This window comes from Lineus longissimus, chromosome 2, assembly GCF_910592395.1.
Source record: "Lineus longissimus chromosome 2, tnLinLong1.2, whole genome shotgun sequence".
Lineage (NCBI taxonomy): Eukaryota > Metazoa > Nemertea > Pilidiophora > Heteronemertea > Lineidae > Lineus > Lineus longissimus.
The window spans coordinates 12,612,528-12,640,199 of record NC_088309.1 but is presented as its reverse complement, the minus strand read 5'-3'; the positions used below and the strand labels follow the sequence as shown (position 1 = coordinate 12,640,199).

At 41.6% G+C, this 27,672-nt stretch overlaps 1 protein-coding gene across 2 annotated transcripts; it reads left to right on the top strand.

Annotated features, from left to right (window-relative positions):
* The first annotated feature begins 1,130 nt into the window (after positions 1-1,130).
* LOC135482645 (TBCC domain-containing protein 1-like) lies at positions 1,131-26,829 on the top strand. 2 transcript variants are annotated; one of them, XM_064762889.1, is made up of 16 exons: positions 1,131-1,252; positions 10,677-10,813; positions 11,272-11,333; positions 12,264-12,326; positions 13,232-13,329; positions 14,550-14,728; positions 15,193-15,435; positions 16,455-16,575; positions 17,607-17,694; positions 17,941-17,989; positions 18,746-18,825; positions 19,333-19,455; positions 20,069-20,244; positions 22,456-22,556; positions 23,977-24,126; positions 24,697-26,829. In XM_064762889.1, exons 2-16 carry the CDS (start codon positions 10,712-10,714, stop codon positions 24,769-24,771), a joined length of 1,710 nt encoding a protein of 569 aa, XP_064618959.1. In that variant the 5' UTR covers positions 1,131-1,252; positions 10,677-10,711; the 3' UTR covers positions 24,772-26,829. The 2 variants fall into 2 exon arrangements, with proteins under 2 accessions (XP_064618959.1, XP_064618957.1); XM_064762887.1 differs by having other exon boundaries at positions 1,131-1,299.
* Positions 26,830-27,672: the final 843 nt, after the last annotated feature.

The following is a 27,672-nucleotide window of genomic DNA, read 5'->3' as shown; positions in this document are numbered from 1 at the left end:
ACCCAAAACATCTTGGAAATTCCTTATATCATGTATATTATGTTCACTAAACTAAACGTTAAATGATTGTGCTGTTGTACTTAATTTTGTTTCTTTTTCATCCTAATAAATCATTGATAACTAAAGTCCGAGTTTATTTCTCCATTATTTTTTAAATATAACAGAATAGGGGGCCAACACTGATACACTGTTCATACCCGGAGCCCCGCCGAGCGACTGCATCACCCATCCCGAATTCCTGACCCACCCCCGGATACTTGGCTCCCACAACACTATTCTGATGAAAATCCTCTGCGTTCTGACAAGTGCGACGAAGACGCAGGTACTCTGCATGGCATCACCGGGACCGCATGTAAAAAAACAGACGCAAGAAAGCATCAGGGCCTGTTGTTCAAAACAATTTTTGTCAAGCCTTCAGACGCCAGGGTTGTGACAAAAATTGTTTTGAACAACCAGGCCCAGGTTGTTAGCAGAAGCACATTGTAAATATTTTATTCATTCGAAGAGGAAGTCCAAAGTCAAAAGTAGGTAGGCCAGGCCTATCCAGCACGCATACCGGTAGCATCCGGTAGGCCTACACATCACCCGAACCCTTTCCCAAGATAACAACTCTATACCCCAAAACGCCATCAATGTTCTACTAAAATTCATATGAGTAGGCCTACATGTATTTTAACTGTAAAAAACTACAATACTGGCCGTTGAGATGACGGAGAAACACGCAACAGAAGTGCAGTATGAAGACGTGGACGACTTGACATGGGGACGATATGACTCGGGGACGATTTGGTATCAGCGGGGACGATTTCTCCAGGGGACGACTTTGATCGGGGACGATTTGACCGGTAAGCCTCTGCACATAGACTAAATAGGCAAAATATATCATGACAGCCGATTTGACCTATATCATGTAATGATAACATCACATCTCACAATGCACTTGTCTACCGAAAATTGCTGTTATGAAAGTGGAGTGTAATTTAACAATTTTCAAATAGTCGGTTAGTGATTTACCCAAGGACACACAACTTAATTGAAAAAACTCCGATACGAAACTACGGCTGCGCCATACTTCTCGTATAACTCTGTATCACACTAAAATTTTGTGCTGCACTCCAGAACAATTCATATGTTGCTATACCGAGGTGGACTTTTCAAGAAATAAAATGAGAAAGTAACACTTTTCGAAAGCCTTTCCTTTGCGTTTTCTGAGTAAAACTGGACCCTGCTTCTTTGATTTGATGGTAGAATGGTTAGTTCCTGGTTTGGCTTGCTTAGAACTTGTAGCCCTAGAAAAAGGTAGGCCCCTAGTGATACTACCAATCAATCATGACCAATTACACTTCAAAAACAGAGTAGGCCTAGGCCTAGGGCCTAGCCTATGTCATGATGTAGTTTAATACCATTTAAATAGTATATATTATGCTGCTGAAGAAATACCATGAGTTTCAGTCATTTTGAGGGTCAGGTTTTTGAGTTATTTTGAATGCAAGGCATGCCAATCGATTGCCGAATCGGGCTACTGTCGCCATATTTGTTTTGGCTTGCAATAATAAATAATAATAATAATATTTAAATGATTTAGGCCTAGGCCTATGTTCTGTTTCTTGCTCAGGCATAGATGCAACACGCACAACGGTTGACAGGTATAAGCCAGTTTATTAAAGTAACTAAGATATATAAAGATACAGGTCACGTGATGATTAGCAAGCTTTATAAGGTATACGGTTAGTATGGTTAGTATAACGAGTAATAGGTAATATCATAACATCCCCCTTACGGAGAGGAAGCAAAGCAACACAAAATAGTTAACTGCAAATCCAAGAGTCAATTACAAACATCAAAAACTCATATAGCACGAGACGCTGAATAAAGATTAATCCAAATAGTCTGCAAGTAAATCACCTTGTTATGTCTGAATGAACATAACTATGAACTGAACTAAGGTCACGCTAATAATAAAACATAAACATTTAAAAGTTATATAAGAACCACACGCATTTTCCGAAACCTAAACACAAGAGATTAGAGGCTGGTCTGCTCTAATTAATCAGTCTATTCACATCTGTTGAGTTGAGTAACTTTAGCATAAGTTGAACTAATGACCATATCTATCCGGTGGTCTGACTAGACGACCTGACCTTGTTGTAACTAACTGCGGGGTGTCAGGCGTAGTGTTTATGAGGAGTTCATTCTCACGAGATTCTAGTCTTTCATTAGAGATTAGCCGCACTTACACCACCTGAAAATGGACCACCAATCTTGGTTCGGGAACCAATGCCGCACCATCGAAAATCCACCAAGCGCTTACACCAGCGCTGCAGCTAGTTATAAAATCCGGCTACAGATGGCGCGCAAACAATAAGCAGAACGCGGAAAGCCTTGGCAGAAAGCGCCATTTCGAAAGCGCCGCCTGGAGCCGAACCATCTAACTAGCTAATTGCCGATCCATTTGCGCTTACACCACGACAAAGCCGAACTTTTAACAAGCCGGGCGAATTTGGACCATCAAGCTTGGTGGGACAAATTCGCTCGGCAATTTGTATCGGCAATGGATTGCCGAACCAATTTGTCGCGGCAATGTGGTGGTGTAAGTGCAATTGGTCCACCAATATTTCGTGGTGTAAGCGCAGCTATAGTTGCGTCAGAGTCTACATCTTCAATTTCCTGTTCCAGGTCATTTTCCTGGATACTGCCCCTGGGCACCTGGCGGAGGTGTCTACGGTTACGTCGCAAAGTGTTATTCCTTGTTCTGACCAGATATGATCTCGGATCAGATGTCTGCTTTTCCACAATTCCTGGGGATCCCTGTTTATCCGGAGAGGTTATGATAACATTATCGCCGGGGTTTAGGGGTTTGAGTGCTCTAGACTTCCCATCAAAGAATGCCTTTGCCGTATCCCGTCGCGTTTGTATCTGCTGCTGAACTTTGACTGCATCCGCTGGTAGGAGTTGTGAAGTTGCCGTTGGCAACCTCGTGCGCAGGTTTCTACCCATAAGCAACTTGGCAGGCGATGCCATGTCTGCTTCATGTGGTGTACTCCTGTATGCTAAAAGTCCTAGATACGGGTCTTCTCCTGTTGAGAAGCTTCTCTTGAGAATTTTCTTGACGGTCTGCACAGCTTTTTCAACTAGTCCATTTGATTGTGGGAATCTTGGTGATGATGTCACCAGCTTAAATTCCCATGCTTTTGCGAAAGCTTGAAAGTTTCGGCTAACTAGATTAGAACCATTGTCTGTGAAGAATTCGTCAGGTATTCCATGGCGCGCAAATATAGATTTACAATGTTTGATTATGGTTTCACTTGTAGTGTCCTCAAGCAGTGCTATCTCGAAATAGCCTGAGTACGCATCAACTATCACTAAGTAGTCCTTCCCATAGACCACACATAGATCACTAGATATGTTTTGCCACGGCCTTTGCGGTATGGGATGTGACATGAGCGGTTCCTTTTGCTGTTTATTGCAATGTTTCTGACATGTTGTGCATTTTGAGACCATTTCAGCGATTTGACTATTTAGTCCTGGCCAATATATGACCTCCCGCGCACGTCTTCGACACATTTCTATTCCCAGATGTCCCTCATGCACTTTTTGCAGCATGTCTTTGCGCATTGATGGCGGAATCACAATTTTGTGTCCTTTGAATATGTATCCTTCAGTAATGTATAGTTCATCGCGACAGTTCCAGTATGGTTTCACGACATCTGGAACTTCAGAACAATTTTCCGGCCAACCTGATTCTATAGTTTTATACAATGTCTGCAATTCAGAGTCAGTTTGTATTTCACGTTTTAGCTCATCAGCTTTTCCTGCGGTTATTGGTAAGCTAGACACTAGCGCATGAACTTGTAATTGGGCTTCCTGTGAGAGTTCATTATCACGATCTGAGTCCTCCAAGTATGCTCGACTTAACGCGTCAGCTACATACATTTCCTTACCAGGCACAAAACGCAAGTTGAAAGTGTACTTTTGCAACCTCAGTAGAAATCTCTGAATTCTGGGCGGTGCTTGCCCAAGTTGTTTCTTAAGAATTGACTCAAGTGGTTTGTGATCTGATTCGACGTCAAAATTCCGCGCATATAAGAATTGGTGGAAACGCTCGCACCCAAACACAACTGCTAATGTTTCTTTTTCAATCTGGGCATAACGCTGTTCGGTTGGCGTTAATGCCCTTGACGCATAAGCTATCGGTGCCCCATCTTGCAAAATGGCGCCACCTAGTCCTTTCTGAGATGCATCAACTGTCAATGTCACTGGTTTTGTTACATCATAGAATTTCAGCGTTGGTGCTGTTGTCAACATTGTTTTTAATTGCGCTACAGCATCGGACTGCTGTTTCAGCCAAGCCCACTCAGCATCTTCTGGAAGAAGCTGCCTGAGCGGTGACGTAATGTCTGACAAGTTCGGCAAACACTTTCCAAAGTATGTTACTAATCCTAGAAATCTGCGTAATGTGGCCTTGCAATCTGGTTGAGGCATATCCACGATTGCTTGTACTTTCTGCGGGTCCGGTTTGACCCCATCTGCGCTTAGTAATTCTCCTATGTAAACAACCTCTGAGAGTCCAACTCTGCATTTGCGTCTATTGAGCTTTAACCCCTTCTCCCGTAGGCGATCCAATACTTTCCTAAGTCGCTCGTCGTGTTCCTCTTTCGTGCGTCCCCAGACTAACAAATCGTCGATGTAGCTGATGACTCCCTCCAAATTTTCCAGAATTTGCGTCACTGCTTTATTAAACACTTCAGCACTCGAGGAGATTCCTAACGGAAGACGGAGAAAGCGATATCTCCCAAAACATGTGTTGAATGTTGTGAGCATAGAACTTTCCGTATCCAACTTTTGTTGCCAGAATCCATTGGACGCGTCAAGAACAGTAAAGTACTTCGCCCCAGCAAGTTTAGTGCTAATTTCATCCAATGTGATCAATGGAAAATGCTCCCGTTTCACAGCAGTGTTTAAATCTTTCGGATCTAAACAAATACGTAGCAATTTATCTGATTTTTCAACTAACACAATTGAATTTACCCAATCAGTGGGCTCATCCACTTTTTTGAGCACATTCATACCAACCAATCGATCAAGTTGAGTTTTGAATCTATCCCGCATTGCAATGGGAAATTTCCTCGGCGCATGAATCACTGGTTTTACTGATGGATCAATTTCAATATGATGCTCTGGCACATCTAGACAACCAAGACCTTCGAATATATCCTTATATTCGTCGAGTATGCATTCACTATCGGACGTAGGCCTATTAAGCGCATCGATACGTTGAAGCAAATTCATCTTGACAGACGTGCGAAGCCCTAGGACCGGATCACTGCGTTTGTCCACTACTACGAAATCCTCGTAAAACGTGTTATCCTTGTATATGCATCGAATCCTGCAACTCCCTGCCACCGGTAGCTGTGTTCGGTCGTAAGTGGTTAACCGTATTTTCGTTTTTAGCTCACCTCTTAGCAGAGGTGAGCTTATCCCATACCGTGGCGTCCGTCGTCCGTCGTCGTCGTCGTCGTCGTCGTCGTCCGTCGTCCGTTAGCAGGGCACGTTTCGTAACTGTTAGAGCTATTGAGTTGAAACTTGGTACACATGTACCCTTATGTAATGACACCTTGGAGACCAAGTTTCGGTCCGATTCGTTTCATGGTTTGGCCACCAGGGGGCCAAACGTTAAAAGTGAAAATATGCAATATCTCCCTTAATAGTAGTCGGGAAATTTTGAAAAAAATATGGTAGGTACTTCTAGCAAAGGTGCATCATATATCCTCCGGGTTTTTGATTTGACCTCCTTTTCAAGGTCACAGAGGTCAAATGGTGTAAATTGGCCGTTAGGATGAAACGATGGCACGTTTCTAAACTGCAATGACTATTGATACCAAATTAAGTACACATGTACCCCTTGGTCAGGTGATCTCAGGTACTGAAGTTTGGTGCGATCTGATTTGCCGTTTGGCCTCCAGGGAGGGGGCCAAATCCTAAATTCTTCAAAATGCCATTATTCCTAGTAATGACTTGCCCGATTGGCACCAATTTTATATCATAGGTACATCTAATTCTAACAACCATTCAATGTGTCACCCGGGTCTTCTTTGATTTGACCTACTTTTCAAGGTCACAGAGGTCGAATGTACTGTAAATTGGCCATTTTGGGGAAATTGTAATTGCTTGGACCTACATCAAACCTAACACTACATGACACAATACCATGCTCTTTATCCATCTTTCCTCCACATGAGGTGAGCACAATGGCCCTGGCCATTTCATTATGAGATCTCGTTTGTTACAGATCCGCTTGAATAGGTTATACGGCAGCACGTTGGCCTGTGCTCCCGTATCTATCTTCAAATTCACGAAAACCTGCCGCTGACCCATCTTCAGTTTCGTTAGCCATTGTTGATCAGACTCGTCTGTTCCCTTTAACTGATTGATGCTGCCAATGAACAAAGACTCGTACGTACCGTCATCGTCCTCCTCCTCTACGCTGTGGACTTGTTTATTGGTTGACCTACAGCAGCGGATGAAGTGATTTAGCCTTTTGCAACCCTTGCATTGTTTGCCATAGGCAGGACATTGCCGTGGTTGATGAAAAGTCCCGCAATTCCCGCACTTGGGGCCGCTGCCTTTATACGTTGATTGGTTATGATAACCCGAGTCGGCTTTGTTGTATCCTTGTCGGCCTACTGCATTTACTGTTTTGTCAGTCTGTTCATCACGTCGCTGTCCGTTAGACAGCGAACTCATCTGTTCCTTGGTTAACTCAGCTGCCCGGCATATATCTATCGCCTTGGTGAGGGTGAGTTCCTTCTCCCTAAGCAGACGTTCCCTCGTGCGATCCATTCGTATGCCAAATACAATGCGATCCTTTATTAAGGAGTCTCTTAGAGTGTCAAATTCACAGTCCTTGGCTTTTATTTTTATATCCGTGAGGAAACAGTCAAAGGACTCGCCTTCCTGCTGTATCCTTGAATTGAATCTATGGCGTTCAAATGTTACATTCTTCTGAGGCGTGCAATATTCCTCGAATTTTTGAATAAGCGGGGCGTATTCGACATCATCAGGTAATCCAAATGAATTGAAAACTTCCAGTCCTTCATCTCCGATTGAGTGGAGAAGAAGAGCGACCTTGATAGGTTCCTCCGTTATCCGTGATGCCGTTAGAAATATCGTAAATTTCTGCTTCCATCGCCTCCAATTCGCCGAAATATTCCCCGTTAGAGCAAGAGGTGCCGGCGGCTTGAGATTCGGACGTTCTGCCACGACTATTTGTGGGCCCGTGTTTTCCTCCTCTGTCTCGTCATCAGATGACATAGTCCATTAATACTGATAGTCCACCCTAAGAACGTTATGATCGTCGAAGAGTGACCACTTCTGTCACCATGTTCTGTTTCTTGCTCAGGCATAGATGCAACACGCACAACGGTTGACAGGTATAAGCCAGTTTATTAAAGTAACTAAGATATATAAAGATACAGGTCACGTGATGATTAGCAAGCTATATAAGGTATACGGTTAGTATGGTTAGTATAACGAGTAATAGGTAATATCATAACAGCCTATAGTGCCAGAATCCACTCAGAGTGATCGGTGACACTTTACAAAAGAGAGACATATTAGGAGTGGTAGCAACCAAAGAGATAGGATTTAAGATGCGATTTGAAGACCGAGATGCTGGCACATTCTCTCGCACTGCGTGGAAGTTGATTCCAGAGCCTTGGGGCTGCAGTGGAGAAGGCTCGGTCGCCAAGCGTTATCAACCTACTCCTTGGTCGCACCAACAGTGGGCCAACAGATGAGGAACGGAGACTGCGTCTAGGTTGGTAGAGTTCTATGAGGGAGGATATGTATAAATGTGGGGCTAAGCACTTAAAATACAAGGAGTAGAATCTTATACTCTATCCTGTCGCGGATATGGAGCCAGTGGAGGTCGTTCAGCACTGGAGTAATATGATCTGACCTGCAAACACCAGTGATGACACGAGCAGCACAATTTTGAACTCTCTGGAGTTTACCAATGGCATTTGCAGGCAAGCCAAGTAGCAGTGCGCTCAGACCATCCAATCTGGATGTGCAAGTGGCTGGGTCCAAGGAAAATGTGGAATTGGTAATCGATTGGCATGCCTTGCATTCAAAATAACTCAAAAACCTGACCTCCAAAATGACTGAAACTCATGGAATTTCTTCAGAAGCATGATACTGTATATACTATTTAAATGGTTTTAAACCACATATACCCTGTTTTTGAAGTATTGGTCATGATTGGTCATGATTAGTCGTGATTTAGTATCGCCCCTAGAACATAACCATTATTTAGAACTTGAGAAATATGTTGCAAATCCGTCTTCACCAACAGCCTGAAGTTGGCTCCTTATTCCCGCTTCTTAACCCTTTCGGACCCAACACCTAACCCACCCATCTACCCAGGCCCAAAATGGGGATTTTTAGAGCTTTTTTCTGCTGGCCTGGTGTGTTGAAAATAAGAGAGATAGAGGAAAATGACTGCTTGGGTTGGACAGACAACAATATGCAGAATATTTTGGTAGGGAAAAAAATTCTTTTTTTTAATGCTAATGAGGTCATGTGACCTCATTAGCATATTCTCAAAACTGTCCGCAAGTGATTTTTTTTACTTTGAAAATTCTTGGCTCTCTTAGTTTCAAGAACCACGAACAAAAACTGCATGGAATAGGTAGGGGGGTGGGGCATCTTCATTTTCACACATTTTTTTTTCAATTATCTTTGAAATTATGATTTTGGGGACATTTTCCTCATTTTTGGGCGAAAACGTCAAAATCTGACGAAAACGACATAATTTCATATTTCAGCCAAAATAAATGGTAAAAACCACTTCTTTTGTTATTATATCTTTATTATAACTATTAGAACTTTGAAACTGTGATAAACAAATTGTTTTTACCTGATATTTAGGTGAAAAAATACAAGATCACCCTGTTTTTGAATTTTTCACACCCGCAACTGCGACATGTAAGATTGTATGATTCATGGTCCGAGTGGTCGAACTCCCAGTCCGAATCAATGTTTTCCCCATCTGACAGCTCCATATCTTCACCCCCCAGGTCTAAATCGGACTCGCTATCATCAATGAGCGCCGCAAGAACATCTTCGGTAGACAAATGTACTCTCCGTTTTGCCGCCATATCGCCGCGCTGCTGCTCTACAATGCATGGAGTACAAATGTCTACTACGGCCGTATATATCGGTGGGGAATCCCCGAAACCAGCGAGACTGGTTTCATTGATTGTAGACATTGGTTTGATAGGCAGTTCGAAGATGGCAGCACCGTAATTTGCTAGTTATCAACGATCTTCTGCATCAACCGCCCCACGGTTGCTCGGGTAATTGCGGTGGGGTCAAGATCAACCGTGTCACGGTTGCTCAGGTCCGAAAGGGTTAAGTAAATTACTTATTTCTTGTTCCCAATCGGCCAATGGGACCGCTAAGTCAACTATTGGGTTAAAATTTGCAATCCCCGATTGGAAATGATGCTTCTTCAGTGAATTAGTCAACCGATGACCTTTGTTCTGGGCCGTGAATGGGGATTGTAAACTCGTTCCTTCAGTCAAATAAATGCTTCATCTGATCATCATCATCATCACAGGCGTCATGGTCCAAAATTGGACCTTTCCTGTTTAAGAGTTGCTGACAGCGCATGGGGTCAGCATTCGGTGTGTTAGTGATACACCATAATTTGTAGGAAGGTGGTGTGGTGGTGCAACAATGTATGCAGTGGCGCAGTGGTGCAGCCCAATAAGAGGGGTGGTGGAGGGTGTTAATATCACTGTATCAGTGAGGTTTTGCAAGCTCTCGATTACGTTTTCTAAGAGCATCTACAGGATTTTTGTACGCACAAATCGCTTCCACGTAAGCCCAGCCTTATAGCTTGTGATCAATGGATTCAATTGGAATTTTAGACACTCTTATATGAGTATATTACCTATACGGTCCTATGATTTTAAGAGGAATGCATGGCGCATATATATTTTAGCAGTGGTTAAACTTGAGTGATAGATCAAAGGATTTTCAGCCGTATGTGAAGCCTCACCTCACGTCACTCATCAGTCGATGACGTCAGTGAGTGCGTCAAGTCCTCTGTCGGCGGCAAATTTTGCGTCAGAATGACGTCAAATCGTAATCGTAAACGTAAAATGTAAGCTTGCTAAACCTGCCTAATAAACATACAACTTGGTAAAAGTTTGCAAGGAAGCCAGAACATTTACCAGAAAATTTAAAAACATTTGAGATAGTGCGATAGTCGTTTGCTCCATGTTTATAGTGACAAACTTAGTTTGCGTTTACAATAAATCCATCATACAATAATGAGATCCTACAAATTGTCCATTTCAATTGTTATCTTTTTAGGCTTTGGTTGGGATTAGTCCGCTTCTTGTTTATACATTTATTTATACTCCATACTCTAAAAATATTCCTTGAAGGCCTTTTCAGATGGGTGCTAATAAGCACAGTAATGTTCTTCGGGTCACCTTCTTCTACATGTATTCACTGTCATGATTTTAAAAAGACAAAAGAACAATTTTTACATTTGATTTGATTTTACTACCATGCACTTCAATGCCTATGGATTGAGAATTTTAGACTGGTACTCTGTGGTAATAATCTGTTGAATTTTTAAATGGGCTTTATCTTCTTCACTTCAGATTTTTGAGAGTTTACCTTTAGTGTGAGAATTAGAATGGCATATGCAGCAGTCCCGAATGCCAGCCTGTGGGTGAGATCTGAGCCATTTACCAGTGGTGTTCTACCGGTGCCTCCACATCCTAGGCTTAACTTTCATGTAAGTTCACTGCCAGCCCCTGATAGTACCAATCTATTCTAAAAGATGTTGTACCTGGTAGCACCGAGAAGCCCAGTTCTCATTCATATATTCATGAACATTGCAAGTGGTGCCGCGCCATCAGCAAAATGCTGCTTAAACTAAATGTCTTCAGACTTATTCAAACTAACTTGTCCCAATTTTGCGACACTTCTGGTGGTCAACTGTCAACACCTTTTAAATTTTTTTTAGCTCACCTGTGAGCAATGGCAAGGCTGGTCCACACTGCAGTAAAGGTCAATGTTGAAATGTGTGAAATCTTGATCCAAAAATTTTAGTTATTTACAATATGCACCCAATTTTTCAAGTGAAGACATTGTGGGAAATAAACCTTTAATGTGACTTTTCTTCATCATCATTTGATGTTTTTTGTCTATTAGTCTTTCATTCTCAGTCATATTTTTCTGTTCATATTGCAGAATATCAACAAGCTTGTTTTGTATGCTAAAGGAAAGGGAAGACTTGGATTTCCAAAGCTTAGGTAATGATTTTAAATATTTGGATAATTCAAGCTGATTGCAACAGGCGCATGGAGCCATGGTAAAATTTACGCCATGGTATTCTAAAATAATAAGAATTTGAGCCATTTACGCCGATCGACTTCTAATGTTTGATTTTCTCCACTGACTTATCTAGGACAATCGAACTTAAGCTCAGTCAAAAGCATACATTTGGTACAGCTGCCCTGGGTAAGTCTCCAGTTAGCCTACTCATGGTCGATCATGTTCAATACCTTTAAATGAGACCTTTGGTAGGTTTGTGTGATGTGTAAGCTTGTTCGAACGACCAGTGTAAGCTCATTGGTGGTATCGGGCCCTTTTCATATGGTGGTTCAAAGTCCGGCATGTTCCCACCGGTACGTCTTGAATATCCAATTAATAGCTATCACCAAATATCTGATGGTTCGTTTTCATAGGACTGCAGTGTAAGTCGGTATAAGGCTGTTTTCTTTGAATTACGGTCACCTCACTTGCGTAAGATTGTTCGCCAATATTTCCTCCCAAATCTATTGTAAAGGTAGTTTGTTGGGCCGACCCTAGGTGGTACCGGCGTATCTGGCAAAGGGCCTATGAAAGACGTCCATGGCTACATACCAAGTGTATCGAGTGGTCCCAATTACCCCTCCCTCCCTAAAGTGTTGATCGAGAGTATTCCAATGAATGGTCATGTGAAGGGTCTGCGTGTTCTCTGCCTTCATTTGGCTACAATTGTTGCCATCTCTCCTTTCTTCACGATCGTGGTTCACACTCAAACCCCGAGTTATTTCACAACGCTTTGCCAACAGACAAAGTATGATACACAGCAATAGATTGGAGAGATGATGACCAACTTTTGAAAAGTAATGACTGTGTAGTCATGTATTACTATTAATATCCATAATCCCTGCTCATTTATATTTTCTTCTTTCTAGTTACACCGTATGGAAGCACATTGCGTGTAACAAGCTTCAACTCTCAGAGGACCTCGCTTGGATGTAAGTCACGATGATTCAATTTGACAAAGTTATTTGCCGGCCACCACCTTGCTTCTCTTGGTTTTCAACAGAGCCTGGGAGAAACCTTATGCAGACACTTGGGGGAAACCTGTTCACAGATGTGTACTGGCAGTTGATGTGCACATTGTTGCATTTGTAGTGCTGAGCACTTTCTGTCTATGAGGGCCCGGACGGGGTGACCCACAGGGCTGTGCACTACCACCAGTATAATATACTATTGACACATGAATATGAGGTGCAAATGCATGTAGGGCGCAATACAAGGAAATATGAATGGATAAAGCGGACTGGACTTACTGTAGTTATTTCGCGGTTCTGGACAGGGCCTTATATTGGCACTGTGACGTCATTGGTCACCACCTCCCGATGGCGACCTCACCTGTGACACCACACACTTTTTAACCTGACAATCAGTTTAAAACTTTTTGTAAATTAGTGGCAGTGTGGTTTTTCAATTGATCTTCCTGTAAACAGCCGCATATTTTGTATTGGTTGGTTAACAAGGCTGTGTAAGTTATTCAGGTGGTGAGAGAATAAAACGCATAAAATAAAAAGCATAAAATTTGAGTACATTGAAAAGTAGATTTCATTTCCAGGGCTTTTGCAACACTATCATGCCAAGTTAAAACAATCAGTAACTTTTTACATTCCATCTGACTTTGATCATTCAAAGTTCATTTGGAATTTGGAATCACACTTTTTTGAATTCGAATATTTGTGACTTTTAAAATTCGATGTTGGATCAACCCTTCTGCTCAAAAAGAAATATGATAAAAGTGGCCTCAGCAGATAAGAATATTTAAAGGACTATCACAAACATGATTGATTTGTGTGCTGTAGTGAAAAATGTCTTGACTTCCTTGACTGATTCTGTGCCTTTTCAGGTATTTCACTGCCTGCGATACATTGAGTGGTAGGACAGCGGCTGAACAACTTGACTGGTACAGTAAGTACCATAGTGCCAAATCACAGTCGGAAAAAGGTATGTTTTGTTTACATTATCAAACTTTCTTCATTGGTTTTTAACTGCTGATAACTTACTTACTTTACTTGCGGCAATGTTGCAATGTTTTTTTCTATCAGTGTGATCATCTGACGTCATCTTAAAGCTGCGTACTCATAGGCTTTCCCCTATGGAGTTGTAGATGCAAAATATCGGGTAGATGCTAGTCTTGCTCTTCCGTATTTTCTGAAGCTGTCCAAATGCGGCTGCAGCTCTGACTATTTTGATTCTGATTTCCAAGCCATTTCTCTTGACAGTTGTGATATGAGAGCCGATGTGGTTGAATCGGTCTAAAGTCTCCAATGCATCCTCCTGACATTCGATTTTAACAAGTGTCTCCCCAGTGCCCATTTGGTTTTGGGTCTAGAGCTTCAGGGACCAACTTGGTCCCCGCTTTTCCTTGCAAAATTGCTACTCGTTGAAAAAATGCGTTTCAAGCCTAGATGTCCCCAAAATGTTCACATTTCATCAGTACGGGTTTGAGCATAGCCTGACACACCCGCACCTCACTGTGGTGGAGACTCCAGAGTCTGGCAAGACTCAACTGACAATTCTAGTCCTACATTTTGAGGTGGCCCATTGCCCTTGTCACTGTTTGACTTCGACTCCAGTTAGTAGGGTAACTTTATCTGCCAAGTCCAAGTTTGTAAGAAATCAGGATGGCTGAATATCTGTCAGTGTCATGTTTGGGAGCTTCGTGCAAGTCCCGGCTTGGTTTTGGTCACAGGCCTTTCAGAGAACAAATTCAACGTCAAACAGTGGTGACCAGACCACAGCCTTGTCTCACTCCTGTTTCCATCTTGAACCATCTGGCTCGATTGTCATCTACTCTTAACAGTGGCCTGACCATCTGAATCAGTTGGGTGTTCTTGTCCTGGACACCATAATTTGCTAGGATATGCCAGGTGAACATTGTCGAAGACAGATTTAAAGTTGATAAAGACTTAGACTGCCAGCCTTGGACTTCGAATTCAATCCACTTTTCTATAAAAAAACTACAACGGCAGTGAGAAAATATTATATCAGTGCAGCTGCCGTTTAAAAACTTGAACATTTTTGATCGTCTCATATTCATTATATACATGTAAATCCTTTCATTCTAAACCTGGACATAGGTATTGTCAGAGTTCGATGGCATGTGTGATATATATGGTTCTCAGTTCATGACATGGCAATTGAAGCTTACCCCTATTTTCCAGATCAGCTGAAGAACCAAACATCTGTTGAACTGTTCAAGTTTGTGCTACTTCTTTATATCCAACACCTGAACAAGATATCCCTGCGGTCATCTCTCATATCTGGCGATGAATGGCCGTTACGATCGCGATCACCGTCGCCAGATATTGAAGGCAGACCGTCCACACCAACCGGATCTAAGGTAATGTTCGGTCCCTCTCAATGGTTCTATGGTAAAGTTTGTGTGAGATCTTGCATGAATCCATTCAACCCTGAGCTTGCAGGTGGATGTATGTACCCCTCCTGTTGCTGCCAGTGAAATGCATGGAATATTATTGTGGCCTATGTAATGTAGAAAAGCTGTTGAAATATTTTCAGTGTAATTACTACCCAAGTGTTACTACCCTCGGGACAGGGATTATGAGATAAAGCCATTCCACTATATGCAACTTTAATCTTCCATGGAAAGATTCACACTATTCAGATGTGCTCATGAGTACATTTACACTTGACATGCTTGATAGGTCGAGATGAGAATGTTTATAGAATGATAATTTGTATTGATAATATGGCAGAGCGTGGAGTCAAATCAAATTTGAATCAAGTCTAAGCATTCACAAAGGCTGAACATTGTCATTATCATTGTCCATCATTTGTGTTTTCCAGAATCTTGATGAGCACAGCCACTTGCATTTCGTCTTGCAAAACCTAACCGAGATGTTAGACCTACTTGTTGAGCCTGACAGCTATAGCCTTGGTGCAGGTGCTGCGGAGAAGAGTCTGTCCATGGAGGCTATGCAAGGTCTCAGCTTCCTTATTGAAGGCTCACTAGACAAGAACCGTATTGTTAAACCTCTACATGACATTGCCCTACAGCAGCAAATACAAGCAAAGTGTGGATACTCCAAGGTAAGATTAGCACATCTTGTGACTCCTTTCATGCAAGCATAAATTGTGGTTGTACAACACCAAATTATTCGATGGACTGCTTTAATCTTAAATTTGTGTTTTTTGAATGCGCTCCTCCACTTCATAAGGCATGAATGTTCTTGTGATTAATAGATCAGTTCTGATCAAAAGAAGAAAGATGAGTACATGTAACTTCTCTCTGTGAATCTGGAATGTGGAGGGTGGGAATCTCTGGAATGAGTAATTGTCTGGGCAATCAGTGTTAACACTAGAGCTTAGTCTATGAATCGCGTATCCGTTCCAAAAAGCTGAAATCTTGTACTCTTGATTTTGCTGCATATGTGTGAAGCTGGTGCAATAAGTGCAATTTGGTCAGAGTGTATGGAAGCTGCACAGTTTTCTTTTGCTTCAGCATTCGCTCTGCACTTGGAGGTGATTTTCTCCAGGGAGTATTCCTCCTCCAAGGCGTGATGAGCGTTTTTTGGCATGACACTACGGTTATGCGCCAATTGGGTTTTATTTGCCTAGTTAAACCAACTTCAGTGAGAGTCCACGCAAGCTACTCGTTTTTCTCACTTGGTGGGGTCTTTAACCTGCCCTGGCATAGACACCAGATACAAGGAACCTCAGGTTTAAGTCTCATTCGAAGGAGTGGGAAGAGCCAGGAATTTTAGTTCCTTGAAAGCTGCGCTGGTTCATCCAGAAATACAATCCTGGGTTCTCCCCATGATCGAATCCGGGGCCTTTTGCATGGTAGCAGTGTTAACCACTTGTCTATGAAGCAGTAAACTTCTAAATGTTCATGAAAAACAATTTTAAATCCACGATTTGGATTTTGGCGGATGTTTGAAATTTCCGTTGGTTCTTCCAGTCATTTTCATGAATAAGTCTGCCGTAAAACTGAAAGATGGAATCTGGACAATGCGACGCATTGCATGAACGGTCGAAAGTTTAATTTCGCATGACTTATGTGTGATTTTGTGGGTATTTCTTTATCAAATCTCGCCTCTCCTTTTCAGATCTCTGAGACATTCAGTGTGAAGAAGTTGCAGTCTTGGTTAAGGTCGTCATTGGGTACTAACCCATTTGGTGTGTCGTCGTGTATCGCAAATGGGAGGAGATTATCTTGGCCTATTACAGGTAAAAGAGAGATTGAGATCCACAACTTATAGCAAAACTTATACATATACTTATGGACATCCGTGTACATTGGAACGTATTGAAAAATGACTTAAGAAAACAACAACTTATGTGACAACGTCTTCGTATCAATAATGTAACATGAATGCAGATTCGATTCCACCACTGCATTATGACCAATTACCATACAAACGCGCAATATTTTGGCAAATGGCTGTCTCTGTTGATTGATCTGGCCGTCCTGTTGATGGTGAAAGACAGGAATAAACCCCATGCAAATTGGTGTACTGATCTGAATGAAAGGCAATATCATGTCTGTTTTGGAGAATGATCGCACGCACTAGGCTGAACCCGAGACTCTGAGACTTTTATGGCCCGATGCCCACCACACAGTAAACCTTCATCATATAACATGACATACACGCCATGCACATACTATAGTTTCACCAATTCAATTGACTTCGAGTGGCAGACTCATCCATTGCCTCATTTCAATCACATGATAGATTATATATTTTCGAATGTTTCACCACTGTCCAGCCTCCACCTGCCGAACAGGGGAGATCACTTCTTTGTCTTTCTGCCACAAAATTATATCGCCCCAACGAGTGGGGGTTTCAGGCCACCCCCGTAATATGGCCTAGGGTTCTTTAACAACACAATCATTCTGGTAAGCCTGGGGTTGTTACTCTTCAACCACCAGTTTGTCCCAGGGATAATATCCTGTTTGGTTTTGAGGCAAGGATAAATAAAAACAAACTTCAAAGAAATCCTACCAGTAGTTCGCCCTCCAGAGCACCAAACGATGTGGAAATATCATTTACGAATGGAATATAGTCTTTTGTCTGGGTTGTACTACTTGAATTTTGCTTTTAAATTTCAACTATCATTAAGCAAACTGTGGAATTCTAATATTTTGCTGCTAGTTTCTGGCAGAAATATTTTTTGCATTCTGTTGTCTGATCTTCATAGTCAGTGGAGCTTCTGTTTTAGTGTTTAGCGTTCTTGAATAACTTCTTCTTTGTTTGCAGGGGAGGAGAAAGAGGCCACGTCTGGCAGAAAGGGAAAGATAGCTACCAATGCACATTTTGTGACTGATGAAAGATTAGCAAGAGCAGGGTAAGTTACATAGCTATGTCAGTGATGTTTTAGCTTGGTATGTTCGAGGGAAACCTGGGTGTTTAAAGCTTAATCCTGTTATGGACAAAATGTACATATCAACAGCTTCAATAGTTTCTGTGTCACTAATCATGAAATATCATATGTTAGCTTCATATAAAAGATCACATGACTGTAATTTTTTAACGAGGATGTCGAGCTTTTCCATCAATTGTTGTTAATAATGTGACATTTTTTTTCTTTCAGAAATAAACTTATCATAATGTCGCAAGTGTGCAAGCAAACTGTGGTTAGGGTAAGTTTTGTTGATTTTTATTTGGATAGACGATTGTCACCCCACCCTACATTGATATGATAAACGAGAGACGTGTTTGTGCCGTGTTCTTTGCTCCGAAGACAAGAACATTGTGAGTTGACATAGCGCTAATTCGTTAATTTACCGGCGTTGATTTGGCTCGAGGATGCTATTTTTTTGGGGCAAGTTCATGGCTTTTATTAATACGTTTGTTTGTTCTGTATACAAATACACATGGATATAGCGTTTTGGTCGTTCTTGGTCTGTCTTCTTCCTCACTAATCCAATCCCCAGCTATGGGTTAAATAGCATGCTGAAGTCGGATGCACTGGGCCAGCGCCCTGGCACCTAACCAGCGGTGCTGGCGCCTAACCACAGTGCAACGCATCCAAAACGCTATGACAGACAACCAATCAGTTCTTGGTCTGTGTTTGGGTCGATTTTGGCACGGTGCCTCTCTAGGATCCTTTTTGGGGATAAAGTCACCGTTTATGAAGGGATGCAACAAAAAAAAAACGACACTCTGGTATCCTGGGCCGAAACTACATGTATATAAATATTTAGAATGAATAGTTCCTTACCCAGAATGTATACTTTATTGAGGTTATCTTGATGCATAGTGGTTGTTCACCTATTTTGCTGAGTGCACCATGCACTACTGTTATGTGCTGCGCACATTATTACAATGGAAACAACAATACCTTGAGTCCTTATGGGTTAAACCAATTGGGTAATTGCTTTTTCTCCTTCCTGCAGATGTCACCAACATTAGAACATTCTTCCGTCAAGATTCACAGGTGTCATCAATCTTTCATCTATCTTCTGTCACCATTGAGGTATGTTGACAATATGAGAAATTACCATCGTTAATTGGCAAGGAAGACTTCACTGTACTCTTCCTCAATTCCTGATTTATCTTTAAAAAATGATAAAGTACTATATAACTGTGGTAAAATTTGCATATATCAGACTCGATTCATATAATCCGGATACTCGATTCTCAAATATAATGGAGTGTTGTCTCAAGATCTAATTCTGTTGGTGTGTGTTGATTGGATTTCTTATGTAAGGGACAATATTGCTGTCGACTGTATGCAAGGTTTACTGTACTTGCAACAGATATTGACTGATTAGCCCAGTTCCTGTGTTGAAAAAGAGAACAAACCCCTAATAACTCAACAGACCTACTCACAAAATTGTGGGGATGCTTGAGAATTTGGTGTTCTTTTCTAGTGCTGATTAGAAAATTAAATACATTGTACCTATTGTATTCAGAAGCTTTTTTTGCAAAATGGTCTGCCAAATTATGTCACTTATGATCCCTTGCTTACGCTTGTTTTCAGGAACGTGTCGATTGAGAAGTGCCGAAACACGACAGTTGTCCTGGGACCAGTTGAGTGTGCTGTCCATATGAATCACTGTGACCAGGTCACTCTTATAGCTGTCAGTAACAGGGTCTCTGTAAGGTGAGTAACAGGATAACTCTGGCATGTTAAGGTGCAGGCCAGTCTTTCTTCACCACGATCTGAAACACATTTATGGTCACCTGGCAGATCTGAATTGCTGGCTCGAGAACTGTGAATTCACATATCAGCAGGAACCAAGCCTATTGGCAGTTGAACTTCCGTCATCTTTTATTGATGATGTCATTTGGATGGAAATATGGAATTCCCATGTCTCAGTCAAGCTCAAATTTGTCACTTTTTCAAGTCTATTTGCTGCTGTCATTGCAAATGATGCATGAATGTAATACATTGCAACTCACATTAAATGATAAATTACAAGTCAACGATCTTCTGTGGAGACCTATAATTATACTAAAAGTTGCTGTGAAGCACTTTAATACAGACCTTATTCAGTGAAAAGCATTATCATAATATAAAAGCTGTGATTATTATCACTGTAATTCTTATGATGAAATCTGCTCTGTGTGTAACTTTGCATCCCTTACCTTTTGTGCATATCCTGCTTTGTTTGGATTTGCGAACCTGTCACACTGAACAGCCCATTTTCGGGTAAAACACTTGTAATCTCCTCAACCCTATCCTTATCCGTGGATTTACAATCTTTTTCTTTCAGTCATAGCCAACTGTGCACATTCCATTTGCTCACCCCAACCCGTCCATTGATCTTCAGTGGCAATGACAGCCTAATATTTGCCCCTTACAACACATTCTATGGCAGGCTGGAGAAACATATGACTGAAGTTGGACTGGCAGAACAACCCAATGTTTGGGACCAGCCATTCTGTGTTGGTGAGTAACTTAAATCATCAAGTTGGTCTTTAAAGAAAAGTCTAAATCTTCGGAACCAGCCATTCAGTGTTGGTGAGTAACTTAAATCATCAAGCTGAACTTTAAGAAGAGCCAAATCTGTGGGACCAGCCATTCTGTGTTGGTGAGTAACTTAAATCATCCAGTTGGACTTTAAGAAGAACCCAATCTGTGGGACCGGCCATTCTGTGTTGGTGAGTAACTTAAATCATCCAGTTGGACTTCAAGAAGAGCCCAATCTGTGGGACCAGCCATTCTGTGTTGGTGAGTAACTTAAATCATCCAGTTGAACTTCAAGAAGAGCCCAATCTCTGGGACCGGCCATTCTGTGTTGGTGAGTAACTTAAATCATCCAGTTGGACTTTAAGAAGAACCCAATCTGTGGGATCGGCCATTCTGTGTTGGTGAGTGGAGTAACTTAAATCATCCAGTTGGACTTCAAGAAGAGCTCAATCTGTGGGACCAGCCATTCTGTGTTGGTGAGTAACTTAAATCATCCAGTTGAACTTCAAGAAGAGCCCAATCTGTGGACCAGCCATTCTGTGTTGGTGAGTAACTTAAATCATCCAGTTGGACTTTAAGAAGAACCCAATCTGTGGGACCAGCCATTCTGTGTTGGTGAGTAACTTAAATCATCCAACTGGACTTCAAGAAGAGCCCAATCTGTGGGACCAGCCATTCTGTGTTGGTGAGTAACTTAAATCATCAAGTTGGTCTTCAAGAAGAGCCCAATCTGTGGGACGAGCTATTGTGTGTTGGTGAGTAACTTAAATCATCCAGTTGGACTTTAAGAAGAACCCAATCTGTGGGATCGGCCATTCTGTGTTGGTGAGTGGAGTAACTTAAATCATCAAGTTGGACTTCAAGAAGAGCCCAATCTGTGGGACCAGCCATTCTGTGTTGGTGAGTAACTTAAATCATCCAGTTGAACTTCAAGAAGAGCCCAATCTGTGGAACCAGCCATTCTGTGTTTGTGAGTAACTTAAATCATCCAACTGGACTTCAAGAAGAGCCCAATCTGTGGGACGAGCCATTGTGTGTTGGTGAGTAACTTAAATCAATAAGTTGGACTTCAAGAAGAGCCCAATCTGTGGGACCAGCCCTTCTGGAAGAACCCAATCTGTGGGACCAGCCATTCTGGGTTGGAGAGTAACTTAAATCATCCAGTTGAACTTTAAGAAGAGCCCAATCTGTGGGACCAGCCATTCTGTGTTGGTGAATACCTTATATCATCCAGTTGGACTTTAAGAAGAACCCAATCTGGGGGACCAGCCATTCTGGGTTGATGAGTAACTTAAATCATCAAGTTGAACTTTAAGAAGAACCCAATCTGTGGGACCAGCCATTCTGTGTTGGTGAGTAACTTAAATCATCCAGTTGAACTTCAAGAAGAGCCCAATCTGTGGGACCAGCCATTCTGTGTTGGTGAGTTACTTAAATCATCCAGCTGAACTTTAAGAAGAGCCCAATCTGTGGGACCAGCCATTCTGGGTTGGTGAGTAACTTAAATCATTCAGCTGTACTTTAAGAAGAGCCCAATCTGTGGGACCAGCCATTCTGTGTTGGTGAGTTACTTAAATCATCCAGCTGAACTTTAAGAAGAGCCCAATCTGTGGGACCAGCCATTCTGTGTTGGTGAGAAATTTAAATCATCGAAGAGCCCAATCTGGAACCTAGATCGTCTAGTAGGACTTTTAGAACAGTGCAATCAATGGATACCAGCCATTTTTTGTTGGTGAGTAACTTAAATTGTGTGAAAGATCACAAACCTAAGTCAAGAATTTAGTTGGACTTGAAGGTTTGAACTGTTCTTTGGGACCCGCCAGTCTGTCTTTGTGAGTAACAGACATCCACTTGCAGAACAACCCTTTGATATTATTTGCCACCAGCCGTTCTGTGTTAAATTTCCTAGAAAAACCAATCCATGTAACTAGTATGCAATGGCTATGGCAACCAACCTAGCTTATGAATTATATCCGAATATAATTTATTTGCTAGGTTTGTGACCATAGCCATTGCATGCACACTTTACTAATGTTACAGTAGAACAGGGCAAAAACTTGGAAAGGTTGAGACACCAATTCCACAATTAATTATTATAACCTGTGAAATTTTTTGTGATGCTCAAAATCTAGAAGCTACACATTTTGTAGTGTGCTGTGGTATGGACTATGAGGCTTTGCTTGTTTCCAGGTCCTGATCACCATGACAACATGGCCCTTGCCTGGGAAATCATGCAACAAAAAGACTTCTATATGTTCACGGTGCCATTTGAAATGGAGGGTGACACTAAGGTAAGCCTCCAAATCTATACTGATATCACGATGAATATATTGTAAATCGAGGCAAGGGAAAAATTTATATCCAAGAGAATGGAGTGCTGCAAGTCTTCGGAATTTTCGCCTTCTAACAATTATCAACATCATGACTAACTCCATGAAAATCTGTCAAGTATACTTACAACATGACCAAAGACGTCATATCATCTTGCTCGCCTACAAATCATTTCTAAATCGACTTTGGTGTTGAAATGAAACATGTATGCACTTAGTCCATAAGTTTGCAGTGTCCCCTGCAGATGCAAGTTGAGACTCCTATCATAGTAGAACCTCTCTATTAGGGACACCCTTGGGACTGACCAGTGCTCTCCTTAATAGAGAGGTGTCCTGATTGGAGAGGTCAAATTGAATGGAAACAACCAATTTGGGACTAAAACTAGTGTCCTTAATAGAGAGGTTCCACTGTACATCCAAAATGCCATCGTATTGCATTGTATTCTAAAACACCTCGATTTATAATGAACCGCAGTTTACAATCTAACTGCCCTATGTGCCTACCAAGCCAAATGGTCAGTCAACCAAAACTGGGTTGGTGCAGAATATCGAAGCAATCAAAAGGCATTCAAAATCCAATGTTTTAGAGTAGGAATTGATACCTCACTGTCAGTATTGATTGTCTCACCAAAAGCACTCGGGTGGAGCTACCTTGGCTCTGCCTCGGTTTTGGTCTACATTTCAGCTCCACCCTCGCAGTTTAGGTGAGACAATCAATACCTCCAGTTTAGTATCAGTTCCTTAAACCTAAGTGAGCCGTGGCAGCTCTTAATTAGACTGTCAGGCACACATGCAGTTACACGAGTCCTTGGCCCTAGTTCTTATGTAGTGTGGCCAGGTGTTGAAGTTCTAAATATCCTGAGATAAAGAGTCCAGGAGCAGAGGATTCTCTTACGCCCTTTTAGTGTCTCGGGCATTAATGGTCACGGGTCTTTATAGAATCATTTTTTAATCTGTCACTATTCAATAAGAAGGGACGTTTTTTTTCTGGGAGGACAATTGAGACTGCTAATCTGGGGTGTTTTTTCTAGTTGCCGCTAAACCAGCAGTAAGAAAATGGCATTTTATTTGAGGAAAGTTTCTGGCTCTTCAGGCGACACACGAGACTCGCTATGAGGTTGCATGAGGAAGGGTTTGTCACCTAGCAGACACTTTACTACCAAGAGGATAATGATCCTTTTTGGGACACTGAGAATAGCCAAAATTCAACTATCTAGTTTTAGATGGGGTAAATCTTCAGGAAAATCTGTGCATATTCAGTAGGATTCTGCCAGAATCGCTATCAGTATAAATCAGGGTGTGGCCTTGAAATATCCAAACGAAATATCCTGCTTATATCTCAAGTGCTGCATGGAGATATCACGTGCTATCTTTATTTCAGAATGTTCCGGGCGGGGTGCCAAGCAGGTATCAGAAGTCCATAAAACTGAAAGAAAAGCAAGTGGAACAATGGCAGAAGATGGTAAAGGAAGCTGGTCTTTCTAGAGATCATCGTAAACAATTCCAGGCATTAGTTGAGAGCAGGTTTCAGGTATGTGACTCTTCAATTTTAGGGACTTGGATATAGGCTGAAATGCTTCACTATAGCTGTGTTTGGGCACTACGCTTAAGGACATTGATGGGTTGGCAGAGATTATTGGGTTTAGAGCAATCCTTCATACATAGAACTTGGGACATCAAGACTTTACGATATTCTGTGACAAAATTGTAAACAATAAACTGTTGGCATAAGGAGGTAATGGATGACCTCTGGTAATTTTGATTAATTTGCAAAAAACGCATGTAAAAAGGTTGGTCAAGGAATATGTTTGAGAGACAAGGGACACGTTTGAGAGACATCTCAGAAATTACTTATTTGTTACCTGCCGTTTTGCTTATTCCTTTAGGGACATGCGAATTTCCATAGAAGTTCAGTGCACATCTCTCTGATCTTTAAAATTGGACCCAAAAGCATGAACAATTTCTTGACCTACACGTATGAAAAACCACATTAGATGATACTGGTCTTATTGAATCGTTCACATTCTTTTCTCCGCGTCTTTCCACTGTTTTCTTGCAATAGGCTTGCTGGATTTAATTCTTACGTTCTTCTTTACATCAGGCCTGGCTATCTGAAAGTGGTCACAAGAGGGAGCTGGATGGACTTGCTACTGCCTCGACTGGATCAAAGAAATAGAAGGCAGTATGTGGTGGACTTCATACATCATGATGCTGTTGGATGACGTGGTTATCTCATGGCAGTCACAAGAGGGACTTGGTGGGCAAGCCTACTGCATCCTTAGTTCATAGACTTTGTAGGCTGTATGCAGTGGAACTGATACATCATTCAAAAACATGCTGGTTCTCATCATATCAAAAGTGCTCAGGAGGCAGTATGTGGTGGACTTCATACATCATGATGCTGTTGGATGACGTGGTTATCTCATGGCAGTCACAAGAGGGACTTGGTGGGCAAGCCTACTGCATCCTTAGTTCATAGACTTTGTAGGCTGTATGCAGTGGAACTGATACATCATTCAAAAACATGCTGGTTCTCATCATATCAAAAGTGCTCAGGATGAGAGTATCTAGTCCTGGTGTAGGTTCCTCGGACTTTGTAATGCTTTTTAAGTTGCGAGGTATGTGAACATTTTCAAGCTGGACATTAATTCGCACAAAATCACTGTTTTTATTTTGTACGATATACAAAATTTCTTTCCAATAAAAAAACTGGATTTTTGGGCAATTTTCACGATTTAAGGTAAAATCGCGAAATCTGGAGAAATCTAATGCTGGACGCAAGGGCCCAAAGCGTAGCAGCAAAAAGGCGAAGCTGGCGAAACATTTATAACGGGTCACCGTCACTTATTATTGGACTTATAGCGCATTTACGGGGTTGCAACTATTTTGCTTTATAGTGTCACCAGGAAAGAAAAGCATGCGACCTACACCGATCTATTTGCATAAAGTGATAATTGGAAGGTATATAGTAGGAAATATCAATAAAATAATCATTCCATGTCGTCTTTTGAGGGCATTTTTGATTGTAAAAAATATGTGTGTACGTCACCGGAGTCTCTGCAATGATAATTTTATCACAGCAGTCTCCCGCAAGTAGAAGTTCTTTACCTATTAGTTCTTCACTTATTAGTCTGGCGCAAAGCCAGACGTTTTCCATTACGATTTCACTGCGATGTTTGACCAGAAGGAGCAGTGCGCGAGATATGCTAATGAGCAGACTTCCCTCGCTTGAGTTTCGGAAGAATGTTCCATATCGCGCTAAGCTGACCACTGCTGACCATGACAGGCGTGCATTGGACTGGTACAGGTTGGAACTGAACATTGAATATGCTGGTGGTGACGCTTTCTGATGAGAAGTTGATCGTGACTGATGCAGTATCCTTGGACTTGTCCACAGCATCGTTCAATCATTGCTCTCTGAGCTGCCTTGATTCTGTACTTACCTAAATACTGACACCAAATGCCTGTTGACTGTGCTTTAAGAGAGACTGGCGCCATGCCTAGTCTCTCTTAAAGCACAGTCAACAGACACCAACCCCCTCAGACTCAGAAACCACAAATGCCCAACCCTTCCTGCTACCTTAATACTTCTGGTTTACAGTCATAGGGCTTAAGTACGTGAATCTCACTGAATTCTCATTGAAATGACATTGCAAAATCTATTTGATCTGTCATTTTATATCTCACATTTGATGAGGTGACAGAAATTGCTAGATTATCCAACTATCATGCCAACTTCTGGTTCTTGTCTTCCCTGTCACTTGTGTCACTTAGACAATTATACGAGTTGTTCCCAGGCATATCAGCTGGTTGGATGGGCTTACTTTGTGTGGATGTGTGGTTCCTAGGCTGTAATCATCACAAAGTAATTTCATTTCATATAAACCGAATGGAAGACTAAAATTAATCAGCAAGTTTTATTGAAATTGGGAGGAAGTAAAACAATTTTGGTATTAGCACAGGATTCAGAACTACTACTATTTGAATCATCTTTCCAAAATTGGGCATAACACCCTTTCATTTTTTCAGAGATGGTACTGAAAGTGAGTCAATTCTTTCGGTGTGGCTATAGACATTAATGATAATATTGTTTGAAATGACAAATGTCAAAACAACGATTTCATGATCTCTGATTTCATTCAAACAATTCCTGCCATATTTGAGCTGCTTAAAAATTAAATATGAATAAATTATATTAATGATTGTAGATTAATAAAGCTTTTTATAGAATTTACCTTGGGTTCTTTGACTTTTTAATTTTCGCTAGCAAAAAATTCCACACAAATTGCCAAAGTACCTTTCTTTGAAGTGCACATACAATTTCCTGAAACGCTGAAAAATATCTGTTAATCAGAGTTCCACATAAGCTCATGATGAATTATGGAAGTCCTCGAAACTACAGTCAAATGCCAAAGAGTCAATAGCCGCACTTACACCACCTGAAAATGGACCACCAATCTTGGTTCGGGAACCAATGCCGCACCATCGAAAATCCACCAAGCGCTTACACCAGCGCTGCAGCTAGTTATAAAATCCGGCTACAGATGGCGCGCAAACAATAAGCAGAACGCGGAAAGCCTTGGCAGAAAGCGCCATTTCGAAAGCGCCGCCTGGAGCCGAACCATCTAACTAGCTAATTGCCGATCCATTTGCGCTTACACCACGACAAAGCCGAACTTTTAACAAGCCGGGCGAATTTGGACCATCAAGCTTGGTGGGACAAATTCGCTCGGCAATTTGTATCGGCAATGGATTGCCGAACCAATTTGTCGCGGCAATGTGGTGGTGTAAGTGCAATTGGTCCACCAATATTTCGTGGTGTAAGCGCAGCTATAGTTCTTGAATTATAAGGTAGAATGGGGTATTTGTAGCCCCTGCACTGTTTGATGCATGGAGATATCTATCAATATCATAGGCAGGGGCTACAATTAAACCGGGGCTACAAATACCCCATTCTACCCTACATTCTTGAGCACACACTCAATGTGTGTCGTCACTGTTCCACATGAGCAGCACTAGTTATAGCAACACCAAGGAGTTGCCAAAGGTACCATTAATTTATGATAATAAAGTAAGC